The 26,571-nt window shown below is 45.3% G+C and overlaps 1 protein-coding gene across 41 annotated transcripts in view; it reads right to left on the reverse strand.

Annotated features, from left to right (window-relative positions):
• Positions 1-15,293, reverse strand: part of MGST2 (microsomal glutathione S-transferase 2) — a 76,249-nt gene extending 60,956 nt beyond the window's left edge. For 22 of the 41 annotated variants that reach the window (XR_014812925.1, XR_014812922.1, XR_014812915.1 and 19 more), the window contains exons 1-2: positions 10,845-10,988; positions 5,113-5,212 (exon numbers count right to left, since the gene is read on the reverse strand). Coding sequence is in view for 1 of the 41 variants with exons in the window: in XM_021100678.2 (XP_020956337.1) it covers positions 5,113-5,212; positions 10,845-10,902 (158 nt within the window). In the remaining 40 variants the exon portion in view is untranslated. Of the gene's footprint in view, positions 1-5,112; positions 5,213-10,577; positions 10,764-10,844; positions 10,989-15,084 lie in introns of those variants that run through there. The other 19 variants (XR_014812939.1, XR_014812937.1, XR_014812929.1 and 16 more) reach the window with 2 other exon arrangements.
• Between the last annotated feature and the right edge of the window lie 11,278 nt (positions 15,294-26,571).

Raw genomic sequence — 26,571 nt, forward strand, 5'->3', positions numbered from 1 at the left:
TTCAACACCCCACTCACATCAATGGACAGATCCTCTACACAGAAAATCAATAAGGCAACAGAGATCCTAAATGACACAATAGAAGAGTTAGACTTCATTGATGTTTTCAAGACACTATGTCCAAAAAAAAAAAAAATGAGAATATATATATACATTCTTTTCAGGTGCACATGGAACATTCTCAAGGATGGACCACATATTGGGGCACAAGACTAACCTCCACAAATTTAAGAGTATAAATATTATTTCAAGTATCTTCTGACCACAATGGCATGTAACTAGAAAACAACCACAGGAAAAGAAATGAGAAAAAACTGATTACAGGGAGACTAAACAGCATGCTACTAAAAAACAATGAGTCAATGAAAAAATCAAAAAGGAAATTAAAAAATACCTCAAGACGAATGGTAATGAAAACAAAATCATTCAAAATGTATGGGATGCTGCAAAAGCAGTGCTTAGAGGAAAGTTCATAGCAATACAGGCCCTCATCAAAAAAGAAGAAAAATTTCAAATCAGTAATTTAACCCACTACCTAAAAGAATTAGAAAAAGAACAAACACAACCTAAAGTCAGCAGAAAGAAGGAAAACATAAATAGCAGAGAGGAAATCAATAAAATAGAGACTGAAGAAACAATAGAAAAAAAATCAATAAAAGCAAGAGCTGGTCCTTTGAAAAGGTAAACAAAATTGACAAACCTTCTGGCCAGACTCACTAAGAAGAGGAGAGAAAGAACTCAAACAAAATAAGAAATTAAAAGGGAGAAATCTCAATGGATACTGCAGAAAGACAAAAAAATAAGGGAATACTATGAACAATTATGTGCCAAGAAATTTGACAACCTAGAAGAAATGGGACAACTTTCTAGAGACATACAGCCTGCAAAAATTGAATCAAGAAGAAACAGATCAACTGAACAGACAGACCACTAGAAATGAAATTGAGTATGTAATAAAAACACACCCTACACACAAAAGTCCTGGACCAGATGGCTTCACAGGCAAATTCTACCAAACATACAAAGAAGAACTTATACCCATCCTTCTTAAACTCTTCCAAAAGGTTGAAGAAGGAGGAATACTCCCAAAGACATTCTATGAAGCCCCCATCACCCTAATACCAAAACCAGACAAAGACAATACCAAAAAAGAAAATTATAGGGCAATATCTTTCATCAATATAGTTGCAAAAATTCTCAACGAGGGCCAACCAAATACAACAGCATATAAAAAGATCATACCCCACAACCAAGTGGGCTTCATCCCAGGTTCACAAGGATGGTTCAACATAAGCAAATTAATTAACGTCATATACCACATTAACAAAAGAAAAGTCAAAAACCACATGGATCATCTCAATAGATGCAGAAAAAGCATTTGACAAAGTCCAACATCCATTCATGATAAAAACTCTTACCAAAGTGGGTATAGAAGGAACATAGCTTAACATAATAAAAGTCATTTATGGCAAACCCACAGCCAATATAATACTCAATGAAGAAAAGCTGAAAGCCTTCCAGTTGAAATCTGGAATAAGACAAGGATGCCCACTCTCACTATTTCTACTTAACATAGTATTGGAAGTCCTAGTCAAAGCAATCAGACAAATGAAAGAAATAAAAGGTATCCAAAATGGAAGAGAATAGATAAAATTGTTACTCTATGCAGATGACATTATACTATACATAGAAAACCCTAAGGACTCCACATGAAAACTACTCAAACTGACCAACAAATTCAGCAAAGTAGCAGGATACAAGATTAACATTCAGAAATTGGTTGCATTTCTATACAAAAACAATGAAGTATTAAAAAAGGAATATAAAAATACAGTATCTTTTAAAATCACACCCCCAAAAAATTAAACACATAGGAATAAACCTGACTAAGCAAGTAAAAGACTTACATGATGAGAACTATAAAACATTAATCAAGGAAATTAAAGAGGATTCAAAGAAATGGAAAGATGTTCCATGCTCTTGGATTGGAAGAGTTAATATTGTTAAAATGGCCAAACTACCCAAAGCAATCTACAAATTCAATGCAATCCCTATCAAATGACCCATCACATTTTTCAAAGAACTACAACAAACAATCCAAACATTTATATGGAACCACAAAAGAACCAGAATTGCCAAAGCAATCCTGGGGAACAAAAAACAAGCAGGAGGCATAACTCTCCCAGACTTCAGACAATATTACAAAGCCACAGTCATCAAGACACTGTGGTACTGGTACTACTAAAACAGACATACGGACCAATGGAACAGAATGGAGAACCCAGAAATAAACCCAGACACCTATGGTCAATTAATCCTTGACAAAGGAGGCAAGAATATAAACTGGGAAAAAGAGAGTCTCTTCATCAAGTGGTCTTGGGAAAACTGGACAGCTATATGTAAATCAACAGAACTGGAACACACCCTCACACCACACATGAAAATAAACTCAAAATGGCTTAAGGACTTAAACATAAGACAATACATCATAAAACTCCTGGAAGAGCACATAGGCAAAACATTCCCTGATATCAACCTTACAAATGTTTTCTTAGGTCAGTCTCCCAAGGTAACAAATAAAAACAAAAATAAAAGCTTTTGTACAGCAAAGCAAACCATAAAAAAACCCAAAAAGACAACCTACAGAATAGGAGAAAATAGTTTCAGATGATGCAACTGACAAGGGCTTAATCTCTAAAATATACAAACCACTGATACACCTCAACGATCAAAAAGCCAACAACCCAACTGCAAAATGGGCAAAAGGCCTTAATAGATATTTCTCCAAAGATATACAGATGGCCAACAAGCACATGAAAAAAATGCTCAACATCACTAATTATTAGAGAAATGCATTTCAAAACTATGATAAGGTACCACCTCACACCAGTCAGAGTGGCCATCATTTAACAACTCAACAAATAATAAATGCTGGAGATGGTGTGGAGAAAAGGGAACTCCTCTACACTGTTGGTGGGAATGTAAATTGGTACAACCACTATGGAAAATAGTATGGAGGGTTTCCTCAAAAAATTAAATATAGAACTACCATATGACCCAGCAATCCCACTCCTGGGCATATACCTGCACAAAAGTTTCACTGAAAAAGATACATGCTCCCCGATGTTCATAGCAGCACTATTCACAATAACCAAGACATGGAAACAATCTAAATGTCCATCAACAGATGAATGGACTAAGGAGATGTGGTATAGATACACAATGGCATACTACTCGGCCATAAAACAAGAACAAAATAATGCCATTTGCAGCAACATAGATGAACTAGAGACTCTCATACTAAGTGAAATAAGTGATAGAGACAAATACCATATGATATCACTTATATCTGGAATCTAATATATGGCACAGATGAACCTACCTACAGAAAAGAAAGAAACTCATGGACATGGAGAACAGACTTGTGGTTGCCAAGGGAGAGAGGGAGGGAAGGGGACAGACAGGGAATTTGGGGTTAGTAGATGCCAACTATTGCATTTGGAGTGGATAAGCAATGACATCCTGCTGTACAGCACAGGGAACCATACCTAGTCACTTGGGATGAACATGGTGGAGGATAATGTGAGAAAAATCATATGTATATATGTATGACTGGATCACTTTGCTGTACAGCACAAACTGAGAGAACAATGTAAATCAACTGTAATAGAAAAAAAAACCTACATATAAAAAAATTTCCATAAAGAACAAAAGCCCAAGATGGAAAATTCAAAATTAAAAAAAAAAAAAAAAAAAAAAACTAGAGCTCCCATTGTGGCTTAGCAGGTTACAAACCCAACTAATATCCATGAGGATGTAGGTTCAATCCCTGGCCTCTCTCAGTGGGTTAAAGATCTGCTGTTGCAGTGAGCTGTGGTATAGGTCGCAGAATCGTCTTGGATCTGGCATTGCTATGGCACAGCCCCAGCTGCAGCTCTGGTTTAACCCCTAGCCTGGGAACTTCCATATGCTGTACGTGCAGCCCTAAAAAGAAGGAAAAAAAAAAAAAAAGGATCAGGCCAGGAGGTCAGCTTACAACTACCTTTTTTTTTCCCCCCAGAGTGAAAGAACAGAGAAAATGAGATGAGATGACAAAATTTAGAGGTAAACAATATTTTAAAATATTCTAGAACAGAAGGACATGAATTGTCAGGCTGTGAAAAAAATCTCCTCCAGGGTTCAGTGTTGTAAAAAATCCCAAAGTATTAATAAAAGAACCAAGCAATGTATAAGTGGTGATATGTGTGATGTCTTTAAAAGCACTGGGTTTGGGGATTAAATATAATGGGAGCCCTAGCATCCAGCAGCAGGCAAATTTACAATGTTTAGGGTGGAATATTCTGTGTGGCTCTGAAAAGGCAAAGAGCACAAAGTGATCAAAAACACTACAAATGCATATGACAGAGAAAGCTTTCTCATTCTTACAGGTTTCAGATTTTAGGAACTGGTTCATGGGCAGAGCGATAATACTGGCCTTCCTCTGTTTTGAAGTGAAGAGGAAGAAATAAAGATTTCAGATAGAAAATGGATAGCATAACTAATCTAACATGAGGCTACTGAACTCTCAGGAGGCCCCCTCCAGGCTCTTTGACCAAACTGTTGCGCATAGAGATAGAGTGGTGCTCCTAAGATCCTGGCCTTTTATGTAAATAGACCCTCTGAATTTCTAATATGGGCAGGTAAACTCCATGCACTGCCTACCTCAAGGATCATGAGAATGGTCTTGGCCATGAAGAGTGGTTTGTTAGAATGGCACATCTGGAGTTCCCGTCGTGGCGCAGTGATTAACGAATGAGCTTGCGGGTTCGGTCCCTGCCCTTTCTTAGTGGGTTAACGATCAGGCGTTGCCATGACCTGTGGTGTAGGTTGCAGACTCGGCTCGGATCCCGCGTTGCTGTGGCTCTGGCGTAGGCTGGTGGCTACAGCTCCGATTCAACCCCTAACCTGGGTACCTCCATATGCTGTGGGAGCGGCCCACAGAAATAGCAAAAAGACAAAAAAAAAAAAAAAAAAAAAAAAAAAATGGCACGTCTTCTCTACACATCTTTCCCCTACTTAGTAATTGTGTGTCTGTGGCAGGACCAGACCCCTTAAGGAGGAAGCATTACTCACTGTGCACGAAATATTCTCTCAAACTCTGGCGACCCAGAGACAGCCGGAGGCATCACTTTGTATTTTAATCTTGCCTTTCCTACCTGCAAAGCAAAATAACCTGCAAGTAGAGGAATGAATGTTAAAAATGTGGCACATTATTATTGGCTAGTAACATGCAAATTTAAACCACAACTAGAGTTCCCATCGTGGCTCAGCAGTTAATGAATCTGACTAGGAACCAATGAGGTTGCAGGTTCGATCCCTGGCCTCGCTCAGTGGGTTAAGGTTCTGGTGTTGCCGTGAGCTGTGGTATAGGTCACAGATGCAGCTTGGATCTGGTGTTGCTGTGGCTGTGGTGTAGGCCAGCGGCTACAGCTCTGATTAGACTCCTAGCCTGGGAACCTCCATATGCCACGGGTGCGGCCCTAGAAAAGACAAACGAAGACAAAAAATGACAAAAAAAATTTAAACAATTAATACACTACATACCTGTTAAAATGTCTAAAATGAAAAAGACAGGTGAAGATACAAAACAACTGGAAATTCTCATCTACTGCTGGTGGGAATGTAAACTGGTTCAACCACATTGGAAAACCACTTGGAAGGGTTTTTTTTTTTTTCTTCTTCCTGTCTTTTTGCTATTTCTTGGGCCACTGCTCCTGTGGCATATGGAGTTTCCCAAGCTAGGGGTCTAATCGGAGCTGTAGCCACCAGCCTACGCCAGAGCCACAGCAACGAGGGATCCGAGCCGCGTCTGGAAACTACACCACAGTTCACGGCAATGCTGGATCCTTAAGTGGCTGAGCAAGGGCAGGGATCGAACCCGCAACCTCATGGTTCCTAGTCGGATTCGTTAACCACTGCGCCACGACAGGAACTCCCGGGTTTTTTTTGGTTTGTTTTTTTGTTTTTTCTTTTTGTGAAACAAAAGAAATCTTTTGGAATTTTTTTTTTTTGTGAGGCATATGTTGACCATACGATTCAGTCATTCCACGACTAAATATTTTCCCAATCATATGTCCATAGAAACACCTGTACACACATATTCACAACAGCTTTGTTTGTAAGATTAAAAATTAGCAACAACTCTCTGATGGTTACCTTCACACGTCAACAAAGCCAGCCCTGCTGCCCAGTTGTTTGGTCAAACACTGGCCTAGATGTTGCTGTGAAGGTTTTTTTTACATGTGATTAATGTTTCCATGAGCAGACTCTGAGTAAAGCAGATCACCCTCCATCCTGAGGACAGGCCTCACTGATTCAGTTGAAGGCCTTAAGAAAAAAGTCCGAGGTCCCCCAAAGAGGAAGAGATCTTTGCCTCCCTTTGGACCCAGACTGCAACATCAACTCTTGTTGGACTTTCCAGCCTTCCAATCCACCCTGCAAATTTCAGACCATAACGTGAGCCAGTTTCTTAAAACCGATATGTGAGTGAGTGTGTGTGTGTGTGTGTGTCTACCTTACTGGTTCTGTTTCTCTGGGGAACCCTAACACAAATGTCTATCAACAAGTGAGTCAACACTTTGTGGTACAGCCATACAATAGGATACTCTTCAACAGTAAAAAAGAATGAACAAAACATGGGCGAATCTCAAAATAATTATCCGGAATGAAAGAGGCAAGATCCCCCCTCCAAAAAGGACTACTGTGTAAGTTTATTTACATGAGTTTCTCACAAATGCAAATGAACCGATAGTGACATAAATCGGATAAGCAGATCAACAGTTTCCTGGACATGAGGCAGCCAGGAGGGAGGGTCACAAGAAAACTTGGGACTGATGGCTCCTGCACGACCCCTGTTATGAGATTGTGACGTTCGTCTCCTTTGTTTGCTGCATGGAAAGCACATTAGATTATCAAACCCCAATACCTGTGATCACCTGCCTCTGATGGTTAGTTCTGTGACCCTCCTTCACTTTAGACCCACGCTGCCTCCTTTGTCTCAACACCTGTCCTTTATCTCCCTCTTTTTACCCCATAGTTAACCTGTGGGATCTATTATTTTCTTTCAGATCATTTCTCCACTTTCAGTTTCTTACTGGTTCTCACCAACACTATTCTGGCCTCCCTTATTTTAGTACCTCCACTTGCTACTTACTTGCTAGTGTTTTAAATATAATTTCCTTTTCCACACCAAGTTTGCAGCTTCAGTCTCTCATTGTGTGACAATATTAGGACCATGTGTTTCTTCCTGAAGCATGATACTACCTCCCCTCCGATGAGCAGTCAGTAAATACTGAACCTGGTTGAGCAAGGTGCTCACAGCTGGCCACTTCTCTTCCCCTTCATCCCTCTCTGCTGCATGCAAAAACTTGTTCTGGATCCAGAAGCTAGAGCTGAATATCTAAACTGTGGAAACACTTGGACTGGTGTCTTTCTCATTCAAATAGTAGTGGCCTCACTCAAGCCTGGGAGACTAGAGTGAAGGTAAGAAAAGTGAGGGATTGGGGGGGTTTCTGTCATGGCTCAGTGGTTAACAAACCCAACTGGTACCCATGAGGACACAGGTTCAATCCGTGGTCTCGTTCAGTGGGTTAAGGATCTGGCAGTGCTGTGAGCTGTGGGGTAGGTCACAGACGCGGCTCGGATCCCGCGTTGCTGTGGCTATGGTGTAGGCCCGCAGCTATGGCTCCAATTCAACCCCTAGCCTGGGAACCTCCATATGCCAAGGGTGTGGCCCTAAAAAGACAAAAGAAAAAAAAAAAAAAAGTGTGGGATTGGGCACTGATGGTTTTCAGCCCAGGGCTAAGTATTTTCAAGGCAGCATAAATCTGAAGCGGCCAGTGACTTGTGACCTCAGCTGGAGCCAAAAAGGAGATCTATGTATGGAGGGGAAAAGTGGGACTTGGCAGCCATTCTGGACCCTGCTGTTACCATTGCTTCTAACTCACTCCGCGGCCTTGGAGAAACACCTGGCAAGGCTCCTTGTTTCCACGTATAAAACAGAAACGATGAAAGATGTGTGCTCCTAGATTTGTGTATCAGCAATGGTGCCAGAACCTAGAGCTTCAAAACAAAGATGAATAAGTGAGAGCTTGGCAGTGCTGCCTTTCTTCGGTTGCTCATCGCACCTGGTCAGCACATGTCTGTAGCAAAAGTGAATGTGAAGGAAGATTCCCTGCCACTCCCAGCCCCAGAAAGGAAGACTTTCAGCTCCAACTCCAATGGGTCTTGGGTCAGGGGCCCCAGAGAGACTGTGGTTATCACGAGGGCAACATGATGAAGGGGAAAGGCTGTTTCACCACTTTTTCTGGAAAGCTTTCATTTTATTTCTCTTCCTAGGAGTTGACTAAAAACTTGTTGAAAAGAAGTTCCTTTTGCTTTGCCTGTCTTTTCTCTCCTAGGCTGTCTCCAGGGAGAGACATGTGTGCTGGGGAAAGTGAATCAAGGTCGCCCTTCCCCTCTCCCACCCTGCCCCACCCTGCCCCACCAGCCCCAGCTGGGCTTCTTCACTGCTCAGCTGCCTCTCCACACAGCAGGAGCTTCTCTCTGGGGATGCAGCCAAGGACAGAAGTGACCCTGCTGAGCACAACTCTAGCTGGGCACCATGGGAGCACTTCCTCCCCAGTGTCCTCTTTAACCCACTTGGATGGGGACACCAAAGAAGAGAATTTCCTGGTCAAGGGCACCCAGCTTTTAAGTGGCTGGACCCAAAGATTTGAGTCAGTTTTCAAGCCCTAAGCTGTTTCTACTAAAGACCCCGGTGCCCCATCTCCATAAACACCAAGCTTTTGCTAAAGAAACAAATTTTTTTTTTAATTTTTGGGTGGTTTTTGTTTTGTTTTGGCCACACCCACAGGATGCAAAGCTCCCCGGCCAAGGAATCCAACTTGAGCCACACCAAATCCATAACCCACTGAGTCACCAGGGAATTCCTAAAGCAGCAAATGCTGGTTTGTTTGGGGTTTTTTGCTTTTTGTTTTTTTCTTTTTTACTGCCCCATAGCGTATGGAGTTCCTGGGCCAGAGATAAGATCTGAACCACAGTTGCAACCTACATGGGCCAGGGATTGAACCTGCACTCCAGAGATGCCATCAATCCTATTGTGCCACATCAGGAACTCCCAAATTCTGGTTCTTGATGCCAGTTAAGCGATTCTCTTTCCCTCTTTCTCTCAGCCCCATCCCACCATCATTAAATACTCCCTGTCATGGAGCTCCTCTGTGGTGCAGTGGCTCAGGTAGATTTAGAGGCATGGGTTCAATCTCTTACTCTGTACAGTGGGTGAAAGGATCCAACATTGCCATAGCTGCAGCTCGGATTCAATCCCTGGCCCAGGAACCGCCAAATGCCACAGGTGCAGCCATTAAAATAAAAACAACAAATTCCCTGTCCCACCAACCACTACTGGCCACCACCCCTGGCCCAGTCTCTTTTCACCGTAGCTGCCTGACCTCCTGACCACAGTTCACACTGTCCCCAGAACCCGCCAGCCAACAGGCTTCCAGTGCAGATGTGCAAAGCCATGGCAGCCTGGGGGCGTCTGTAGACCTGCCCCTATGCTCTCTGCAGTGCTGGGATGCAGACACACTCAGGGTGGGCAGTGCCTATGTGTGTAGGTCTAGGGGAACCAGGGGCTCAGCACAGGACACTTCAGACCTAACAGCTTTTTTTTTTTTTTTTTGGTCTTTTTAGGGCCACACCTGTAGCATATGAAAAGTACACAGGCTAGGAGCTGAGTCGAAGCTGTAGCTGCCAGACTATGTCACAGCAATGCGGGATCCAAGCTACATCTGTGACCTACACCACAACTCAGGGCAACACAGGATCCTTAACCCACCGAGCAAGGCCAGGGATCGAACCTGCCTCCTCATGGATGCTAGTTGGGTTCATAACCCGCTGAGCCACTACAGGAACGCCCAGGCCTAAGCACTTTAGTTGGCAATAAACATCCTGTTTTACTGGAGAAAAAATGGTGAGTCAAACCACAAAATGTGGGTCTTAAGGCATGAAGAGTTTCATCAGTTCATTGCCTGCCATTGAGTATGCACGCAAACTGGACTTTATCCTAAACCGTGGGGCCTCCATGCTTGGCACTGAGCCGTCCCCGGCTCTGCCCCATTTCCTGGTAGAAGCACACTGGGCAAAATAAAGAAATATGTGTATTTGATAAGAAGTCTTGCTCACAGGGCTCAAACCTTTTTCCCCATTTCCCATAGTAAGCAAGCATGTACCTGAGATAACATGAATTAATCAAACGTGACTCCAGTGGGGAAAAAAGCCCTCTCTTTAACCAGGCAATCAGAATATTGAATAATCCTGGTGGGAAGATGCTTTCAAATTTAGACTTACTTAGTCTGAAGCTCATATTTTTGCGCTTTTTTTTAACCTAATAATCCTATCTGCCATTGGCAGCTTATTTAAGAAAACACACATTCAAGATCAGGGTTCAAGAAATCAGGACCGTCATTTGAAACAGGTACAATGTTACCTTTGGATCATTTCTAATCGATATTTACAGCCCACTTCCCCCAGGAACTCACAGTCCGGGCTGTGAGTTGTAGCCGCAGACGCTGCAGAATCTCTGGGCTTGGAGGGCCCACCGGGTCCCCAGGGGGAGAACTAATTCCTGGAATCTTGCAAATCTCTGTCTGTCCTCCGGGAAGCAGGCGCTGATGACCCTGAATGCACGGCTCTGCCGAGCCCTCGGGCCACCAGCAAGTGAGTATGAAACTCCAGAACCTTCCCGACACACACACACACACACACACACACACACACACACACACACTCACAGCCCGGACTCTTACTTTGCTGACAGGCAGAGAGGAGCGAGAGAACAGCCAGCAAGATCGAATTCTCCGCCATCTTTCACTGGGAATGTTCTGGTTCACGGAACGACTGCAAGAACTTGGCAAAGCTGACCTTCCTTATAAAGCAAATGGAGCTGAGAGAGAGGAAAAAAAAAAAAAGGAGGTGCCAGCAGCTGCGTGACCTTTGCTCTGGAACAGAAATCAGGAAGGCAGGTGGGTCCAGGCTGTCAGTCACGGATCCTCACCTGGCCCGGGAGCTGCTTCCTGAATTTTTTTCAAGCCTCTCTCCTCCAGCCAATCTGCGGAATTAGCCCTCCAGCAGCAGCAGCACCTGCCGTTAAACCATCTTCTCAGCCCATTGGTCAACAATTTCCCCTTCTTCTTTCTCTTCTAACTCCTGGACCCCTTAGCCCCTCCCTGGCTCCAAGGCCTTGGCAGAGAGCTTTCTCAGCTCCCGTGGAAAAAGAGAGGAGAGGGAAGATTTTATTTAATTCCACTAAGATTTAAGTGCTAACTTAAACTGATCCTAACATTATTCCCTTGTAAATGGCAGACCCAGGATTTGAACCCAAGTCCAGCAGATTCCAGCAGTGCCCTAGGTCCTGTACTAGGCTGCTGCCCACTATCACCTTTACTCCCCCATGATCATGATGACCACAAATTTGAGATATAATTGACATATAGTATTGTCTTAGTTTCAGATGTACAATAGAAAGATTTGCTATGTGTATATGCTGCAAAATGATTGCTGCCAATAGGTTTAGGTAAACACCCTTCACCTGATTACAGTTCTTGTGCTCAGAACTTTGAAGATCTACTTCATTAGCAACTTGCAAATAGACCTGCAGTATTGGTCCCTATACATCTTATGCATTTCATCCCTAGGACTTATTTATAACTGGAAGTTTGTACCACAAATTTTTAAAAAATAAACTAGGATGTATGTTCTGAGAAGGAAGAGGGCCCTTGAGGAAATAAGTAGGCCAATATTTTTTTTCTTTTTTGGCCTCCCCATGGCATATGGAGTTCCCAGGTCAGGGGTCAGATCCAAATCACAGTTGCAACCTAAGCTACAGCTACAGCAACACTGGATCCTTAACCCACTGTGCCAGGCCAGGGATTGAACCTGTGTCCCAATGCCCCCAAGATGCCACTGATCCTATTGCACAGCAGGAAATTCAGAAGCCACCCCCCCCTTTTTTTTTTTTTTGCTTTTTAGGGCCACACCTGCAGCATATGGAAGTTCTCAGGTTAGGGGTCAAATTGGAGCTACAGGTGTTGGCCTACTCCACAGCCACAGCAACACCAGATCTGAGCCACTTCTGCAAATTACACTACAGCTCACATCAACACCAGATCCTCAACCCACCAAGTGAGACCAGGGATCAAACCCACATCCTCATGGATACTAGTCAGGTTCTTAACCCACTGAGCCACAATAGGAACTCCCTTGATTTGCTCTTTGAAGATTCCACTTCCCGAAAACCAAAGTTGAGGTCCCTTCCTTGTCCCACCCAGTGCCTGCAGGAAAGCCAGTGTGTCTCAGCCTCGCACAACCCTACCCGGGCTCCCAATACTGACACTTAAGGATGATATACCCTTGGCAGAAGTTGAACCTCTTTGATAAGACGGGTAATGAGAACTGAAGGGAAATTTAAATGAAATAGGGATATTACAAGGACTGAATTAGTTAACATTTATAAAGCACTTAAAACAGCATACAGCATCTAAAAATGTATTCTGTGTTAAATAAACACATAAAGTGTCTAGAAAATTCCTCAGCATTAGGTACCTAATGATAAAAATATTTGTTAAAAGGTAAAAGTCATGTCTCTCATACAAATATAAAATGAGACCATATCAAAGATTTCATTGAGTTAATTTATGAGGGAACCAGTATGACATTTTAACCAGTTCAAAGGAGAGTTCAAAGTGCCATACACACATGGTGTTATAAAATCCAACTCAGTTCATTTTGAAGATTTTACTGGCTTTATTGCATGACTCATGAATTGGGCAATGTCCAATCTAACAAAGGAGCTCCGAGAAGCTGTAAGAAATGACCTTTTTTTTTTGCTGCACCTTTGGCATATGGAAGTTCCCAGGCCAGGGGTCGAATCCGAGCCTCAGCTGCAACCTATGCCACAGCTGCAGCAACGCCAGATCCTTAACCCACTGCATCACAGTGAGAACTCCTGGAAGATGTTTTTATAGGCAGAAGGGAGCAGAACAAGCAAGTTATACTTGGAAAAAACCAAACTGGTTATTCCAAGTTTACTTTCCCTCAGGGGGTAGCAAGGCTCTATCAGGCAGGTTACCTAACTAGGACTGATCAAGCCATTCCTGGTTTAAGATTCCATTTCTGCAAGAGCAGAAACTGTAAGTCTGATTTGGTGACATAAGGCTTAGCCCAAGGGACTCCATTTGGGCCTGTGGCCTTGTTTTTAATAGGGAAATGGGGATTCATTTACAAATCGTTGCAAATCAGGTCTGCTCCCAGGGCCCTGCTTGTCTCTTCATGTGGCTTCTGCTCACATTCCTTCTTGAAACCACGGAAGACCAAGACTCTGTAAGAAGATAGATCCTGGAAGCCCAGGACAGCCCTGAAATGTTCTTGGGTGTCTGATTGGATGGTTTTGGCTTCTAAACTGCAAGCCAGCCGTCCTGACCCCACTACCATCTACTAAAATATCCTCCCCAAACGACAGGTCTCGAAGGAGAGGTCCAGGCAGGACTGTGGGCAGGCAGAGGCTCTCCAAGGGAGAAAACTGCCCTGAGAAAGAGAAATAGCAGAAGGAAGAGCTGAGCAAGGGAATGGGGGGCTCCTGGCTGATGGCCACAACCACTGGGTGTTTCTAACCACTGTTTTGAGAAGTTCAGGTACCTCCACACTAGGGAACTCACTTTAAGAACACAACTCCAGGAGTTCCCATCATGGCTCAGAGGAAACATTCCTGACTAGTATCTATGAGGACACAGGTTCGATCCCTGGCCTTGCTCAGTGGGTTATGGATCTGGCGATGCCGTGAGCTGTGCTGTAGGTCGCAGGTGCAGCTCAGATCCTGTGTGGCTGTGGTGTAGGCCAGCAGCTGTAGCTGCAATTTGACCCCTAGCCTGGGATCGACCCTAAAAAGCCAAAAAAACAAAAAACCCACAACTCCAGAGTGAACCTTGGCCCCCAGTGAATTGCCTTCTTCCTACTTTCTGGACAAATCCTGAGATTCCTAACTTGACATCTCCCAGCCAATTCTAGTCGGTCACCAACCTGGGTCCTAAGAGCTGTTGATACAACAAAAAGTGCCTCAAATGCTTTGAAATCCCGTGAACACATGTGCTATCTGCTTTAATAGATCTGGTATCATCTCTGCCTCTTGGAAGGTATGAAACAATGGAACTTTGGATAATGAAATGTTTATCAACACCTTCTGTGGTGAGAAAACTTCCTGGTAATCCCACATTTGAAACTCTGCCACAGCATTTAACAAACTAACAAAAATCTGAGTTTCTACCTCTCCCCCGGATGGGTAGATGGTAAAAGGCATTTTCCCTGAAGTTAATACATATAGATCCTTCCAGTATGGGTCCTATTCCTTAAATTTTTATCAGAAATGAAAAACAAGAGGAGAAACAACATATTGGTAATTATAGTAAAATGTTTTAAAATTATTTATATTACCTATGTAAACACAAAGCAATCCATAAGAGTTTCTGAGAGGTTAGCTTATTAGTTATCGTTTGTTACTGAAATTATACGCTGGATAAGGCAAAACAGAGAAGAGTGTGGAAATATAAAAACAGCCTCGAACCCAGCAAAAGAGCTGATGTCATGAAACGTAAACTCTAAACGTAAATATTTGAGTATATTTGCTAATAGATGAAAAGATATGTATTTAACCATAGAAATGTTCTCAGACCAATTGCATGTCCATCCCACCCCCAATTATTTCCTGATCTCACCCACTGTGTTCGATCCTCATCCTTCCAAAAACGCCAGCTCGTTGTCCTGGTTTCTGCTGGCATTGCAGCAAACCCTCTCTGCTGCCAAACAGGCCTGGCAGCCGAGAGAGACAGAACATGCACTGCCTTCCTCGGTGGCCAGAAACAAGCAGTGATCACAATTATCAAGGACCATAATGAAACTGACAGCACTACTGGTCTGAACTAGCCAGCACCCAGATTGAGACTCGAACCCACGTGCCGGGACTCGAACCCACAGTTTTAAATGAGAATCACTCACCCGGTGTCTGGACTCACTGAGGTTCAGGTTCTTCATGCCTCCATGCAGGAATTCAGTGAGAGAAAAAGCCATAGGCAAGAAACGGATTTATTAAGATAGGACGCTTGTGAGAGAGGCAAGCAGGCAGGCAAGAAGGCTCTGCCCAAGGATCCGATGGGCCACAGGTTTATCATCCAAGGGGAGTGGGGGTGGGAAAGGCCTGCCTCTTCCTTTCTGGGAGTAGTAGCTCCTCTTTAGTACCTGGTAAATTGTGTATTCAAATCAGCTGAAGGGCCTGGCTTCAAACTCTTCCCTTGGTCTGAATCTGAATGCAGGCCTCATCCCATGCCCCACCCAATGACCTGAGGCAATTCTTACACCTCCACTAATCAAGCAAGCCTGCCTTGTTCTGGTGGCCTTGAACTTACAGTGGTCTCCCAACATCCCCTAGGTTTCTCTCTTTATCTATGGTCCCTTTTTGAGACTTCTACAACTACCTGTGCCTACTCTATCCTTGTCAGTAATACTCCTGATTGAAAACAAGCCCATTAAGGGTCTCCAGGTGTCTAGCCTTTATTGCATTCTCTTACTGAAGGTCCTGATCAATGGAAAACACAAGGTAACAACTCAGCAAGTGTTGAAACAAAGCTCAATTAAACCAAACATGAAATTACACCCCAAGCTACATGTTGCAAAAATTTAGGGACTTGCAGCGGTCCTGCAGAATATTTTCTCCCCACCCAGAAGCTGGAGTGCTTTGCTCTGTGACCCTGGGTGTGGAAGCCAAGCTAGAGCAGACCAAGGCATGACATTCATCAGGGAAACCTCTGTCCTGGGATGCGCAGGGCACAGGGCAGAGGATCAGAGCTGGGTATCACCAAGGCTCGGGCAGAAACTGCCTGTCATCCAACACCAGGAGTGTCCCATCCTGGCTCCAAGGCAGAAAGCAAAGGAGAGCAGAAAGGCAAAGAAACCAAAGCTCAGGCCTCAGGGTGGTCTGGACTCAGATCCCCATATGGTGTGGGAGAGGCGAGTTGCTAAACGCCCTCGCACGTTTGCTCAAAGGGACACAATAGCACCTACCATTCAGGGGCCCTCTGATGATGCCATGAAAGATGAAATAACATGCAGGAAACAAACAGCACAGACCCTGGCATGTGGCAGGATGTCCCCAGGGTCTCTGCCCCCTACCCCATGCCCTCAGGCCCAGTGGACACAGAGGAGACAAGGCCACGGCACAAAGCAAAACCAGCAGCAAAGGCCGAGGGCCCTTAGAATTTCCCAGAAGAATAGAAACAGCCTTTGAATTGCTTCAAAATGGCTTTTGATGGTAATAAAAAGTCTGAACCTGTGTTGTCTTCAGGTTTACGTAAGGTCTGGGAGAGGATAAAGTAAAGCAAAAGCTAGAGACCTGGGAAGGGATTGGAAACCCTCCCTGACAGCCCCTGGTACATGCAGCCCTCCTCACACAGAGATGCACGCGTATTCCTACACACTCACACACCTATGAACTCACACACTCATACATACCTATGCATGCTCACACACACACACTCACACACGCCACACTCATGTTCCCCAAAGGGGATTTGTAAGCTGAATGTTGCACCTCAGGACACATACTCTCACAGAAATAACATTATAAATGGTGGCCGTGTTGTCAGGTTAAACAACATGTTAACGCATAAATGAGGTGACCCAGGTTTGAGGTCATGTTGTCAACTGAACAACAAAAGGAACACTAATCATTCGCTGAGTAGTATTTGAAATAAGGTACTTTAAAAGAGGGCCGTTGGCATAAACTCCCTGCCCTGCACCATGGGGAGAAGCCAGGCTCCCCATGCCAGGCTCCCCATGGGCCATGCTCAGAGCTGGAGTCATAAACTTGCTGGGCCAAGAACAGCAAGAGGCAGGAGAGCCCTGGGCCTAGAGGGCTGAGGCAGCCTACACGAGCCTCGGTCTGATGGGGCTCTGATGTCCAACACCCCAGCTGCCAGCTCCACTGGGCCATGCCAGGCCCCACCGGTGCTGAACAGTCTTAACTACTCTGCCTAATCAACAAAGGTGCGCATGTCTTATTCCCATTTTTCTGGTGGAGAAACTGAGCTCAGAGATGCGTGACTTAGCCACAGCCAGTCCAGCTCAGTCCTGCTGCTCCCAAAGCCTTGGCACTGAACTGGCCACACACTGGCGTCCCCTGAGGGTCATTAAAAATACTGGCATGAGCTCTCCCCACACAACAATTCTGATTTAATTGGCCTCAGGTTCGGCCTGAGCACCTGAATGTTTTACAACTCCCTGGAAGATTCTAGGGCATGGCCAAGGTGGAGAACTGCCGTCAAAACCAGTATTTCTCAGCATGGGCCTCCCCACCCACTCCCATCACCCGCGGTGATGTGAACGCACAGATTTCTAGGCCTCATCCAGGATCCATTCCTGAGCATGGATGTCAGTTGATTAAGCAACCACAGCCCCTCGTAACTCACACAACACTCCGAAGAGGCTGTCAATTAATCTCACTTTGCAGATAAGAACACAGGGACGCAGAGAACTTTGGGAACTAGTCACTCCATCTGGCTGCCTCCCAAGGAGGAATGGCCCACACCACCTTGGGGTGGGACGAGAGGATGAACAAGTGGGTGGAAGCCAAAGTGGGTGTCCTTGAAGTCCAGGAAGAGGAGCAGGTGTGGCAGGTTCTGCAGAGGCAGAAGGGAGGAGGAGAGGGTGGGAGGAACAGGATTCTGGGGGTGCAACGCAGGAGGAATGATGTAGGGAGAGTCCCAGGGATAGGCCTTGCTGGGGTTCCTGGGTGGGGAAAGTAGGAAAAACAGACACGAGAGAGAAATGGAGGCTGAGATGGGAGGCGGGGGGTGCTGAGGTCCCAGCAGAGAGCAAACTGCCCGAGCCTGTGTCTCTGCTGATTCTGCACCAGGCCCACAGATACCTGCCTGCTGACTGATTCCAATGCCACCCAGATGTGGACGCTTCCCATTAGAATCACCAAGAATCCAGAGTTCCCATTGTGGTGTGGTGGCTTAAGAATCCAACTGCTGCCACTTGGGGTCGCTCCAGAGGCACATGTTCCACCCCCCACCCCCACCCCACAGTGGGTTGAAGGATCTGGTGTTGCCACAGCTGCTGATCAGGTTCAATCCCTGTCCTGGGAATTTCCATATGCTACAGCTGTGGCAAAAAAAAAAAAAAAATCACCAAGAATCATTGCTTTTGAAATAGGCACCAATTTAAGTGAGAAGTCTCTTGGATTTTGTGACATCACAACCAACTACCGCCTCCGAGAACTGAGAGTTCCGCTCACCAAAGGAGGAGAACTCACCCACTCTGAACTCTAACGTGGCATTTCTCCTCGGCTTGTCCTTGAGGCTTAAATGTTAGCTGTCTCTCGTGCGTTGCCCAGTCCCTTCATTAGGCATCCCGTGTAGGCAGGACAGAAATCTAGCACACAGAGGGGACAGTATGACTGGGCTACTTAAAGAAAAGCATGTCCTATGCCTTCCCCCCTCCCACCCCGTCTCTCTGGGGCTTGTTAAGGCAAAAGGAAAGGGCAGCTATCCCCTCTCTTGATGAGAAAATACAAAAGGTCACAGATTAAGAACCAATAGTTAAAAGCAGCTCTCGCTTTGCAATTCGGTGCTATGCCTGTGATGGGGCTGTCATGCCACGGGAATCACACGGCAGCCCAGCCTGGGACAGCGGGACCCACAAAACACCCATCTCTCAGATCAGAGGCCCAGGCAGGTCCTGAGAGAGAAGAAATGTAACAAGATAAATCAGGAGCTTGAGATGAACAAGATACACACTGCTGACATATGAGAAAAAGAATGTATGTATATGTATGATGGGGTCACTTTGCTGTACTGCAGAAATTGACAGAACATTGTAAATCAACCACGATAAAATTTTTTTTCATCTTAAATCATCTTTAAAAAAAAAAAAATAAACAGAAGGACCTACTGTCCAGCACAGGGAACTCTACTCAATACCTGTAATAACCTATAATGGAAAAAAGTCCAAAGAAGAACGTGTGCGTGTGTGTATGTAACTGAATCACTTTGCTGTACACCTGAAATGCAACATTGTAAATCAACAATATTTCAATTAAAAAAAAAATGTAAGCTTTTGCTGAGTCCCTTGTAGGAGTCCTTGGTTTAGCCTGCCTCTTCCTGGGCTAAAGCAGCCACCAGCAAAGTAGCCTGTTGTTTCACTCTGCATTGTTCCCTATTTTCCTGAACCTGGTCCCTCCTGGTTGGCCACTAAATTTGTTACAGCACTAGGTTCATTTTGCCCGACATACAACAAACCCAAACGCTAAGACGCCAAGGTTTGCAGCAAAGAGGCAAGCAGGCAGCCAAGCAAAGAGGTGGGAAAACAAACCTCAAACCCACCTCCACCTGTTGTACCACCTTGTAGACAGAATACAGCTGTTCCATCCCTTCATGTCGTTGCTCTGCCCCCTTCCACAGCCAGAACCAGAAACCCAACATATTCTTATTATGTTGCCATTGCCACAGGCCCCGAAAGGGCCCTGATGGGTAACTGGCCGTGTCCAATTCACAAGCCTGTTAATATCCCTGAGCCCTGTGTCATAATTGTTTAGGGCTGGTGGGTCAGGGCTAGGTTTTATATTTTGTAGGTAACCAGATCCTCAAGTTTTGTCTGTATTCACAGCCATCCATCCCCACAGGCATGGGGCTATGACTTTTACCTTTTCTCTCTGTTTTTTGTTTTGTTTTGATTTGTTTTTTTAGGGCCATACCCACAGCATATGGAAGTCCCCAGACTAGGGGTCGAACTGCAGCTACAGCTGCTAGCCTACACCACAGCCACAGCAACGTGGGATCCGAGCCACGTCTGTGACCCTCACTAGAGCTCATGGCAATGCCGACCCCTTAACCCTCTGAGCAAGGCCAGGGATCAAACCCACATCTTCATGGATACTAGTCAGGTTCATTTCCACTGCACCAAAATGGGAACTCCTGCGGCTGCGACTTTTAAACTGGAAAGAAACTCTGAGGTTAACAGGGTGTCATCACTATAATGAAAGAGATATCAGGTCTTGAGGCGTTTAGCTGCCACAGGGCCCCACATGCTAACGGACGGGCCCTCTCAGGATCAACCCCAAACAGGAAAACCCTGGTGTAATGTGAAATAAGCAAGAAGCCCTATGACGGTTTTGTTCTGCTAACCCAGCAAGAAGATACGGAATTTCAAAGACTGGATGTCTGGTTTCCTCCTTTTTCTTTTCCTTTCTTTCTTCTTATTTATCCCTTCTGCTTCCCCTTAGATTGTATTTGGTTCTCACCTTTGTTTCTGGGACTTTGTTAGTAAAGCATCTTCAGGATTTCAGTCTCTGGCAGGTTTTGGGATGAAACAGCCTCATCTGCCCCTCTGTGCCCCCACCTCCATGCACCCATTTCCTATCCTTTTCTCATAGGACCCACTGGCTAGCATCTCTCTCTCTCTCTTTTGTCTTTTTTTGAGCCTCACCTGTGGCATATGGAGGTTCCCAGGCTAGGGGTTGAATCAGAGCTGTAGTCGCCAGCCAATACCACAGCCACAGCAACGCCAGATCTGAGTTGTGTCTGCGACCACAGATCACGGCAATGCCAGATCCTTAACCCACTGAGGGAGGCCAGGGATAGAACCTGTGTCCTCGTGGATACCAGTCAGATTCATTTCCGCTGAGCCATGAGAGGAACTCCTAGCATCTCTTTTCATCCCCAACTTGTAGTTGGAAGATCCTGAAGAGCCACACTTCAGAGTAGGGAGCTGTAGTTTAAACCTGGTCCTTTTCCATCAAGAGAAGTTATATTTTGTCAAACCACTAGGGGGAGTAAATCCCAGGATTGCCAGAACTCAAGGGATTCAACAACCCTGGGAGGAAGCTGCAGCTGCAAGACCAACCAGTCAACCCACTCAGTTATTGCTTCCTCCTCCAGCTTTCCAGACACCACCCTCAGAAAAACTGGAACAAGTCAGTTATCAGAAATTGTTTGCCAGAATCATTTCTAAACCATGCCCTAAAAAAAAAAATCAATTTTTCAGAAATCAACAGACAGACCACTTCCAGCTAGAGCCTTGTGATAGGAGTAAAAAACACCGGTGCTTAAATATAAAACCACCAGGATTTAATACTTAGTCCTAACCTATTCAAAACTAGACACAAGCCAAACCGGATTCTGCCCTAGAAGCTTACATTCCATTGAGAACGAGTCCGAAACAGAAAAGGACACTTCAAATTTAGCATTCCTGTAGGAGGTAGCCAGGAGCAAGAGGTGAGAAAAGACAGAAGCCGATTCTGGTGGATACAGCAGCCAAGAAAGGAGATTCCATCTTTTGGCAAATATTTTGAGGAGTCAATTACCATACCTTAGACTTTGATTTGATCCTTGAATGCACCTCTGGCTTCTAGAAGAGTTTAGTAAAATTAAAAAGGACTCTGCAATGTACTTTACAGAAATTCTTTGCAAAAGAGCAGGTCAAAGAGCTGGACAGAATCTGGAAAGATTCTCAGGGTCAGGCAAACAGTTTGGTTGATAAACCATCAGGGAATGGAGCTGTCTCCCACACCTGCGGTGAGGGTCCACCTTCATAGTGGCAGAGGAAAATCTCAGGCAAGGAAAGGAATAATCTGAAGAGTTTCAAGAATATGCAGGAGTTCCCATTGTGGTGCAGCAGAAATGAATCTGACTAGTATCCATGAGGATGAGGGTTCAATCCCTGGGCTTGCTCAATGGGTTAAGGATCTGGTGTTACCATGAGCTGTGGTATAGTTCACAGATGTGGCTCAGATCTGGTGTGGCTGTGGCTGTGGCTGTGGCATAGGCTGTTGGCTGTAGCTCCAAGTGGACCCCCAGCCTGGGAGCTTACGTATGCCACGGGTGCAGCCCTAAAAAAACAAACAAGCAAATAAAATTTAAAAAATATCGATGGGATTGGGTGAGAGATTGTCTGTGGTGAATGTCCTAGCCCATACTCCCTAAAGCTACAGAGCCCGAGGCTAGACTTACATGCTTTTGCTTTATTTGGACGGAACAATACCAGGGCAGCAAGAGGGAGGGAAAGGGAAGTGAGGCAGAATGAAGAGAAGCGTGCGTTTTCACCAGGACCCCTGCTTCAAATGAGCCATGACAAGACACAGCAACCACCCCTCTCCCCCACCCGGGATGCCTTCAGATGGGCTGTTGGAGTACCTGCACCTCAGAACAGCCCTCTGGAGAGAGGAAAGGAGAGCATATCTCCTATATCCCATCTCTCCTTGGTCAAAGTTCCCCTGTAGCCGTTTTAAGATTTCTCCCATCATGAGGTGGGGACTACATCCTCTCTGTGACTCTGCACTGGCTTTCATCACGTACTTGTGGCCAGGGAAAGGCAGCGGAAGTGATGCTGTAGGGCTTCCGAGGCCAGGTCTGCCTTGTCACTGGAGCTCCTGTGCTTGGAGCCCTGGGCTCTCCTCTAAGGAGTGGACACAGTCCTGGGCTGAATCTCAGGCCACCAAGAGCAGGGCTCTGCTTGACAGTTCCAACCACAGACCCAGGTAACAGCCAGCATGAACTGCCCGACCTGCAAATGAAGATACGTTCAGATGATTCTAACCCACAAGCACAGCAATGTCTCCCAGCTCCAGCCTCAGAGAGGGAGGAGCAGAGACCAGCCAGTCCTACAGCGTCCTACTGACCCCCCGCACCCAGGAGTCTAATTAAATGGTTGTTTCAAGCCTCTGGACTTTGGGGTGATGTGATCCACCCAAGCAGTCCCTGGAACACTCCTTTTACAAGTCAATGACACAGCCTTCCAGGCTGCATCATTGGGCCCCTCTGACACCTGTACCCTGCAGTTCAGCACTTCAGACAGGAGCCAGGGACACCAGGGCTCTGATTGGTGGTCTTCAGATGGCAGATTGCAGATACCCCACAGGGAGTCAGTCAGCCACAGTGGAGCCAAGGTGGAGCACGTGGCTGAGGATTCAGGAGAGAGATGAAGTCAAGAGCACTGGGCAGGGCGTGCTAAGAGGTCTGATAAAGGGGTGCAGTAGAGTGAAGGCAGGAGTTAAGGATTCTCACCTTCCTGGTTTCTGACTTGAGCAACCAGGTAGATTCATGATTTTCATGTAAACCATTAGTGTAAGTTTGTGAGAGAGGAATTGAATAAAAAGAGGGGGCTCAGTTTGAAGTGCCTATGTATCCAAAGATGGTCAAGGTCATTGATCTTAAGACTCCAGGGCCCCAAGAGGGTTTAAGAGCCCATCCCTGAGTCTTCTTTCCAGTGGAGTGAATATTTTCCAGGTCTTTGGTTGGGACCCTTGCCTAGCTGAATCCTGTATTTCAAGGCTCGTGTGCTAGAGAAAGCAGAGGTATCGCTAAGAAAGAACACAGCCTCTGCCAGGGCGACCATAGATAAACACATGCCCTATATCCCCATGCTGACAGAAGAGAGACCATCTTTCTTTTTCAAATGTGTGGGGAAAATATTTTAGTTACCTTCAAAGATGTGAAACCCTTTCTCAGCATGAAACACTCCTCCTCCGTCTCACTTTTAACCCAAATGGCCAATGTTCTATGTAGTCCTAATGTTAGCCTGTTTTGCATCATGTGTTTGATAATTGGTGCCTTTGACTGATGTTCTTGTTAATGTTGCTTTAGTTCACAGACTTGTAATATTCTTAGGCCTGGAGGAGATTTCAAAAAGAAATAATATAAAGCAACCCCCTATGCCTGGATGCCTGAGGTGATGGGACCCTGCTGTCCCTGATCACAGGTAGGCAGGGTCTTCTTCTGAAACAAGAAGTCAAGGTCAGGTCTGAGAACACCAGGCCTGATTCCTGTGCGGGCAGAGGGGTCTCCCAGTCCCAGATGAAACTCCTTTGACCCACCCTATCCTGTTCTCACAACGCATTCCAGATCCCCCTCCCCAGCCCTACTGCTGAAATTAAAAAGGCAGTGCCTGCAGCAGTAATCATTTTTTGATTATTTACACAATCATGTAAGGGGCACCACATTCCTGTTGTGGGGGCCTTTATTACAATAATCCTTACAAAATCCCTCTGGTGTCACCCACATTTTTTACAAGAAGAAACTGAGGAAGTTCCCGTCATGGCGCAGTGGTTAACGAATCCGACTAGGAACCATGAGGTTGCGGGTTCGATCCCTGCCCTTGCTCAGTGGGTTAAGGATCCAGCGTTGCCGTGAGCTGTGGTGTAGATCGCAGACGCGGCTCGGATCCCGCGTTGCTGTGGCTCTGGCGTAGGCTGGTGGCTACGGCTCCAATTAGACCCCTAGCCTGGGAATCTCCATATGCCGCGGAAGCGGCCCTAGAAAAAGGCAAAAAAGACCAAAAAAAAAAAAAAAAGAAAGAAAGAAAGAAACTGAGGCACAAAGAGATTCATAAACTTGCCCAAGATTGTGTAACTAAGTGATACCAAGAGTTCACTTTTAGCCCCAGTCCAGTGGTCTTGGCACTATCTCTCTCTTCCCTAAGAGCTTTTTGTATCCAACCCCTCTGTTACTCTCAAAGAATAGAAGGCGTTTCTCTGAGTTTTGGGGAGATAGAGCTGTGTGCCCAAGATCCACTGTACCTCTCCCATATCGCCACCAGATGGCGTAGTGAGCGCTAACATCCTCCTTTCCATCCTTGGCGCTTGGCTAGACCGACAAGGGTGGCGCCGAACAGCTGCAGGGAGCATGTCAAAACAGAGTTCTATTTAGGAAAGCGGGGCCTTCCTGCCTGGCCCTGTTTCCCATCGGGATCCTTGGTTGGCTCTCCACAGACTATAAATGAATTTGCTTTTTTCTTGCTTCCCCATCCTACTGCTAACCCACATCTCTGATTCTATTTTCTCTCCGTCCCTGACACCAGGGCACAAGTCCCACCCACAGCAGGGAATAGTGTGTCTTGAAGAGAGAGGGCAGCAGGCTGGCTGGGTGGGCCAGGGAGTCGAGGTCTACAGTCAGTCCCCAGGGTGACTGGTGGACCATTTTCTACACAGACCAGGGGCCCAACACCGTGCACACTCCAGCATTCACCCGACCCCCACACCTGGTCCAAGGGACCTGTCTTAGTCCGCTCAGCTGCCATAACAAAGTATCAGGGGGCTGACATCCAAGATCAAGGTGAGGACAATTTGTTTTCTTCTGAGCCCTCTCTCCTAGGCTTGCAGGTGGCCTCCATCTCACTGTGTCCCCACATGGCCATTTCCCTGTGTGCCCTACTCTCCTCTTTTCATAAGGACACCAGTCGGGTTGGATTAGGGTCGCACAAGCAGCCTCATTTTATTTTATTTGTGTGTGTGTTACTATTCTTTTTTTTAATTGAGGTATAATTGACTTACAATGTTGTGTTCAAGTGTTCAGCAAAGTGACTCAATTACATTTTTTTCAGATTCTTTTCCATTATAAGTTATTACAAAATATTGACTATAGTTCCCTGTGTTATACTGTAAATCCTATTGCTTATCTATTTTAGTATAATAGTTTGTATCTGTCAATCCCATGCACCTAATTTATCTCCCCTTCTTTCCCCTTTTGTAAGCATAAATTCATTTTCTGTGTCTGTGAGTCTGTTTTATATTCAGATTCATTCACATTGTTTTTTAGATTCCACATGTAAGTGATATTATATAGTATTTGACTTCACTTGTTAGGATAATCTCTAGGTCCATCCATGTAGCTGCAAATGGCATTATTTCATTCTTTTTTATGGCTGAGTAATATTCCATTGTATATATGTACTACCTCTTTACCCATTCCTATATGGATGGACATTAAGCTTGCTTCCATGTCTTAGCAATTATAAATAGTGGTGCTATGAACATTGGGGTGTCTGTGCGTTTTGAGTCAGAGTTCTCATCTTTCCTTCTTTTCATTTTCTAAGGAACCTCCATACTGTTTTCCACAGTCAGCCTCATTTTATTTTAACTGCCTCTTTAAAGGTCCCATCTCCAAATACAGTCACATCCTGAGATACTGGCGCTGGGCCTTCATATATGAATTTCAGGGTGGATGCAATTCAGTCCGTAACAGGATCCAATCACTAATATTTAAAAACCTTGAGGGCAGAATTTTGTGCTTAATTTTCACCCCAAGAGGTCACAGGCAAAGTCATAGGTCACAATGGGTTCATGGCCTTCATCACTGTGTGATGTTAAGGATGAATACGGCTCAAACAGTCCACGTAATTGCCAAATGGCCCGTCCTGGGGCTTACATGGTAGCCCTGATGGATCTAACTGACGAACCAAGTAGACGATCACCAGCCTCTGCTTCTCTATGAAGAGCTGGTTCCCCTCTTCTCTCTCTTTTGAACACCCCCAAACGCAGCACACTCCCAGAGCCCATTCTCTGGAGTCTTTCTGCCTGAGAGAAGGCTCTTAGATGGCAAACTGGATATGCGTGACACACCCTGGGGGGCTGTAGGGATGACAGAGTGGCCCCAGGTTGAAAGATTAGGCCAGAGAGTCTGTTCAATCTGGGAGTGCCCCCAGGCCAGGTTTTGT

Source organism: Sus scrofa, chromosome 8, assembly GCF_054392235.1.
Source record: "Sus scrofa isolate SSC_HxYL_T2T_F1_AM1 chromosome 8, Sscrofa_HxYL_maternal_Yorkshire_Landrace_v2.0, whole genome shotgun sequence".
Lineage (NCBI taxonomy): Eukaryota > Metazoa > Chordata > Mammalia > Artiodactyla > Suidae > Sus > Sus scrofa.